Source organism: Stegastes partitus, unplaced genomic scaffold (assembly GCF_000690725.1).
Source record: "Stegastes partitus isolate 25-593 unplaced genomic scaffold, Stegastes_partitus-1.0.2 Scaffold2329, whole genome shotgun sequence".
Classification (NCBI taxonomy): Eukaryota; Metazoa; Chordata; class Actinopteri; family Pomacentridae; genus Stegastes; species Stegastes partitus.
This window is the reverse complement of record NW_007580060.1, coordinates 1-5,552: the sequence shown is the minus strand read 5'-3', so window position 1 is coordinate 5,552 and position 5,552 is coordinate 1. Positions and strand designations below refer to the sequence as shown.

Genomic DNA, 5,552 nt, shown 5'->3' with positions numbered 1-5,552 from the left:
ATCAGATAGAGCATGGAGAGTGGATCAGTCCAGTCCAGGAACCGACTGCAGATCACACTGTGTAAGCCAAGTCTATCAGCTGCAGCTACATATTTTGTTTAGAAATAAAGACGGAAAGAAATCAGAAATAAACTAAGCAGTTTAAGAAGCTGCTATGAGTTAAGAATTTTTTCTGCTATTGCATTATAGTACATCATGATATGAGTACCACTAAAGTAGAAAGGTACTGTGTCAGTGCAGACCATTTACCATTTATTTAATCTCATGTGAATGACAGATACTTTAGAGACTGTTTCTGCATGAGGCGGTGAGGAACATTCATGGAAACGTGACCCATGTCTGCATAACTAAAATGCCGTAACTTTAATAGATTATTGAAGCAATGTTACACATTCCAGGCCTGAAAGGGGCTATAGAAATCACTTTCTGTGATTTTTAAATACAATCTGAGCACAAGTTTATGAGAATACGAGAGTATTTTGTCATTTGTTTTCAGTGCAGTTTATCTTGTTGGTATGTGTTTGTCCTCTGTGTGTAAATGTATGTAGGAGCGAGAGCTGGAGTTGCAGAAGGAGCAGAGGAGGCAAGAAGAAAACGACAAGTTGCGTCAGGAGTTTGCGCAGCATGCCAACGCTTTCCACCAGTGGCTACAAGAGACCAGGTAGAGGACATGTTCGTCAAACTGAGTCTTTGTACAACTTGGGATGAGGTTTTTACAGTCTGCCACAGTTCTTCTTTCACATAGTCTGAACCTCAAGAAATTTCTGGCCGTTTATTGCTCTTGAGGCATTTTCACCCACTGTGGCCTTGTTGTTTACTGCAAAATGAAGTCCTGCAGCACTATTGAAATAACCAAAGCATCACTAGAAGTAGACACACCGAAAACTTGTCATTTGTGTAGTATGTTGCATCGATGGGCACAGATTTTTTTTGTCTTTTACAGAATCTGAAAACGGTTTATTTTTGTCAATTTTTAAAATGAGACTCATATAATAAATTGATTTTGGTAAAATATTAAGCTTTTAAGCTCACATTTGGTCAATTTTACCAAAAAAAAAAACTGCACGTCGTACACGATTAGTTCAAGAACCTTTGGAAAAACCGAAGCAGTCAGCTTGTGACTGTTATTTGCATTTTTAAAACATGTTTTTAAAAGACTTCCCGTTAAAGTTACTGTGAACAGATTATAACTGGTGTGAAGTTGCTTTCTGCCTTGTTGGTATATGTGAAGAATCTCAGCACAAATCATGTTCACTGGGGGTTGCCTGCAGTGAGTTGTCACATCATATTGTTAACATGTATTTGTTTCTCTCTCCCCTCCTTCCTCGTGGCTGCTTCTTCGCTGGTGCTTGGGATTGCTGTGCTATTCAGGACATATCTTCTGGATGGGTTAATATTACTTTCTTTTTTTATGCATTTGAATAAATGTGTGTGTGTTTGTGTGAAAACAGTGCTGGATATGATGATGAAGGTAACTCTCATATCAAAGGTGGGTGTGGTTTTGAAACGATCACCCTCTTCTCTTCCTGATGTAGATGTTTTCCTTCTGTTTCCTTGTCTGATGTTTATTCTCTGGTCTCCCCCCCACCCATCCTCTCTCTGAATAGCATAGCGTATCGACGGGTTATCTGTGTCTATCAGTACCAAGTTGCTGATGATCTTTCTGGAAGGTCAACCTCTTTCGAGCCTTGCTCTGTTTTCTTTTGCTTTTCTGACCCACGCAGTGCCCTCAGGGCTGTGTGACCTCATGCACTTTAGTCTAAAAACACCATGTTGGGCCCCTTTGTACTCAGCACCTTCCTGCTGTACTAACATACATCACCCAGTCCTCTAACTCAAAGCACCGGGCTGCAGTCAGCACTGCTTTCAAACAGTAGGCTGACTAGTTGTCCCTGTTTACTGTGTGTACTTCAGGAATGAAAACTGCAAATCACTGACTTCCATTGTGTGTGTGTATATATACACATATTATAATTAGTGCAAGGTTAGTAGTCTGCAATTCGTTTCCATTGGGTCATTGTGATTTTATCTTTGTGCAATGACTTCTGGGTGCACATCATCTTCTGTAACAGAATACTGGCTCTCATATTCATGATCTACTAATGACAGGCTGCAGTTTCCACTCCTGTGTGCAGTAGCCCTAACCTTGCATGGTTTCGGTTACAAGTAGACTTTCAGCATGAATGCAGCTCTGCTCTATGAAGACAGCACTGTAAGGTCCACTTCCAATGTCATTCCAAAAATTATTTCATCACAGTAGTGACCAGTCAAATTACATACTATAGAACCAGTACACTGCAAACACTATTTCATTTATAGCTGAGAAAGGCTTCTTTGGAACACTGGATGGAGTAAAAGGATGTGTGTCTTCCTAATAACGGTGTGTGTCAGTGTGTGTGCAGTAGTTATCCAGACTGTGCTGCTTCGTGTCTAATGAGATTGTGTTGGTGTCAGGTCGTGTATGGTGGAAGAGTCTGGTACCCTGGAGTCCCAGCTGGAGGCCACCAAGGTAAATATCACTGTATATATGTTATGGCCCATCCAACAGCCACATTCACCAGATAGACATCAACACACATTAAAATCAGTAATGCCAACACGCTGAGCAGTAAGACACCATGTGTCATGTTTTGTTGATGTGTGTTTGTGTATTTAGCGTAAGCACCAGGAGATCCGGGCCATGCGCAGCCAGCTGAAGAAAATTGAAGACTTGGGTGCAGCCATGGAGGAAGCACTGATCCTGGACAACAAGTACACAGAGCACAGCACAGTGGGTCTGGCCCAGCAGTGGGACCAATTGGACCAACTCGGAATGAGGATGCAACACAATCTGGAGCAACAAATACAGGCCAGGTACACTGTGGCATTCAAACCCACTATTCAGGGAGTACTGCTAGAAATATGAAAGCTGTGTTGATGCTGCTTTATGCTCATGTTCGTCCTCCTTCTCTCAGAAACACAACTGGAGTGACAGAGGAGGCTCTGAAAGAGTTCAGCATGATGTTCAAGTAAGTGGATTTCCCCTGACATTACCATGACTTCTCTTTGTGTTTGGTCCAAGTCAAATCCTCATCTTTGTGTTACTTTGCAGGCATTTCGACAAGGAGAAGTCAGGACGTCTGAACCATCAGGAGTTCAAGTCGTGTCTGCGCTCACTCGGCTACGACCTGCCCATGGTGGAAGAAGGAGAACCTGATCCTGAGTTCGAGTCCATACTGGACACTGTGGATCCCAACAGGTCTGACACGTTTGAGATTGCTTCATTCAGTCTGAATCCATATTATTTTTTTCTCTATTATTTTGGGAATTTAAATCAAATAAATTGTTAGTGCATCAGCAAGTTGATTTGAACTGCAACAGATCAAAGAATCTGACGGGTCACAGAACAGAGTGACAACAAAGGCGGCCTGAGCACAATGCCAAACGTTTTTACTTTAACATAGTCGATAAATATCTTTTATAAAGGACTTGTCATTTCTTCCTTTTTCCTGAATATCCTCCTACAAATATTGTATCTTACAGTTTTTCATTGACTTAGGAATGTTTAAGCCGCTCTGCCACTTTCTTCAGCATCCCCGAGTTATCATTTTTGTCCATCCCAGGTTCTGTTATGAAGGAAATGACATTGATGCATTTACACAGCTGTAATGGTTGTTGGTATTTGGTGCACAGTCGTATCTGCTGCCTAACTCCAAGCAATCTGTCTGCAGGGATGGAAACGTGTCGTTGCAGGAGTACATGGCATTCATGATCAGCCGTGAAACAGAGAACGTCAAGTCCAGCGAGGAGATCGAGAGCGCCTTCCTCGCCCTCAGCACTGAGAACAAACCCTACGTCACTAAAGAAGAGCTCTACCAGGTCAGATGTGCTCACTGCTCAGTGAACATTCAGCTTCAGGCCTGCATGGAGGTCTTACTGTTCTCTTCTTCCTTTCAGAACCTGACCAAGGAGCAGGCCGACTACTGCCTCTCACACATGAAGCCCTACCTCGACAGCAAGGGCCGCGAGCTGCCGTCAGCCTTCGACTTCGTGGAATTCACTCGCTCGCTCTTCGTCAACTGATCCCTCGCCCACCAGTGACCAATCGGGATGCGTTTTTCCACACACACTTCAACGGGAACACACGGCTGAAACTGCATGATTGTGGCACTAGGAATATTCACCAATAACAAATATCTTTACTATCTATTTATCTCGCTCTACCCTTAACTCTTTGTGCTTCTCATGATAGCATAGTGGATCTGTCTACATTTGAATGTGATTGTTTTTAGCTGTTTTAGCTTGAGCTTTTGATGAATTTAAGAACCTAATAGTAACAATGTTGTAACAACACCTTAACAACTGCAGTGTGCTTTAATAAACGCTACTGGTTAGAACTGGAAACCTGTACTCTGTATTTATTTCACTTCCACACTTTAAATACAGCACTTTTCTGACAGGGAGCCATCAGTCCGATGCAGTTTTATCTGTTACAAATAACGTCTCATTCTGCCACTTGATTGGCAATCTGCTCCAGCTGGCTGCTCTCTCTGGAGCTCTGGTCCGTCAAATCAGTGCTCAGCTGCCAAATGCAGATTGTCCCGTCTGTTTTCCCCACTGCTAAGAGGTGAGGATTCTGACGGTTGAAGGCAAAACAAGTTGCAGCTTGACCTGCACCTCCCTGTCCAATGATGGCTGCTGCTTTTGGAGACCTGCGGCCCAGGTCGAAAATCTGCACCTCGCCTGGGAAAGAAATGTTGAGTGTCAGTCAGAAAACCATCCATTTTACAGTTTTTTTTTGTCCCCTCCAAACTGCTTGATTTATTAATACAAGTGTTACAAAGCATGCTCAGATCTGATGAGTGACCGTAGAGGTAGTATGTAATAAACAGATGATGACTCCAATTTTGGAATGAGCAGAATCTGTAAATTCAACTGTGAAGCCATAAACACTACAAATCACGTACATCATCATAACACAGTTGTGATGCTGTACCTTGTCCAGTGGCTGCAGCAAAAACCAGTGGTCTAGTTGGGGACCACTGCACTTGAAACACGTAGGAGTCTGAAACCCTGAGAGAGAGCAGCGGGCTGGGCTGCAGCAAAGAGTGAAGGTGGACCTGACCATCAGTCCCAGCACTCACAAACAGGTTCCTGTAAACACCACATGACAAAGTTCACCCAGGACAGAGTAACCTGTAAAACCACCATAGAATATTTCTACAATGATCCTGTGTCATCCTGTAAGAAAGCGGTCACCTGTGGAATGGGGAGCAGTGTATGGAGTGGACGGGGCCGCTGTGAGGCCTGAAAGAGAAGACTGCTGGGGCTCTCAGTGCCACACTCCAGCCCTCTGAGGGCACTGCAGCCGGCGTCTGGGAGGAGAAGGAGCATCTGAGCAGCAGGCCGCCCTCAGAGCCCACTAAGAAGGTGTCAGAGTCCCATGGAGACAGAGCCAGGGAGGTGACTCCCACCGTGTTGCTGCCACGGCCCTGCAAGCAACACAACACGTTTTCACTGTCCTGTCAGCCAAAGTAAACCGCTGTTTGTTTAGAGTTGGCAAGAACATTATT

The 5,552-nt window shown here is 43.9% G+C and overlaps 2 protein-coding genes across 8 annotated transcripts in view; one reads left to right on the top strand and one right to left on the bottom strand.

Annotated features, from left to right (window-relative positions):
• Nucleotides 1-4,383, top strand: part of sptan1 (spectrin alpha, non-erythrocytic 1) — a 37,427-nt gene extending 33,044 nt beyond the window's left edge. For 4 of the 7 annotated variants that reach the window (XM_008304820.1, XM_008304817.1, XM_008304815.1 and 1 more), the window contains 9 exons: nucleotides 549-661; nucleotides 1,372-1,389; nucleotides 1,608-1,670; nucleotides 2,455-2,509; nucleotides 2,657-2,853; nucleotides 2,955-3,008; nucleotides 3,092-3,238; nucleotides 3,711-3,858; nucleotides 3,937-4,383. In XM_008304820.1, coding sequence (XP_008303042.1) covers nucleotides 549-661; nucleotides 1,372-1,389; nucleotides 1,608-1,670; nucleotides 2,455-2,509; nucleotides 2,657-2,853; nucleotides 2,955-3,008; nucleotides 3,092-3,238; nucleotides 3,711-3,858; nucleotides 3,937-4,062 — 921 coding nt within the window. In that variant the 3' untranslated portion in view covers nucleotides 4,063-4,383. The remainder of the gene's footprint in view (nucleotides 1-548; nucleotides 662-1,371; nucleotides 1,390-1,607; nucleotides 1,671-2,454; nucleotides 2,510-2,656; nucleotides 2,854-2,954; nucleotides 3,009-3,091; nucleotides 3,239-3,710; nucleotides 3,859-3,936) is intronic. The other 3 variants (XM_008304822.1, XM_008304821.1, XM_008304823.1) reach the window with 2 other exon arrangements.
• Nucleotides 4,382-5,501, bottom strand: LOC103374701 (WD repeat-containing protein 34-like; the record flags this gene model as incomplete). Its single annotated transcript, XM_008304824.1, has 3 exons — nucleotides 4,382-4,722; nucleotides 4,976-5,133; nucleotides 5,239-5,501. Coding segments are annotated over 3 exons (660 nt in total), but the record flags the coding sequence as incomplete, so codon positions are not given.
• Between the last annotated feature and the right edge of the window lie 51 nt (nucleotides 5,502-5,552).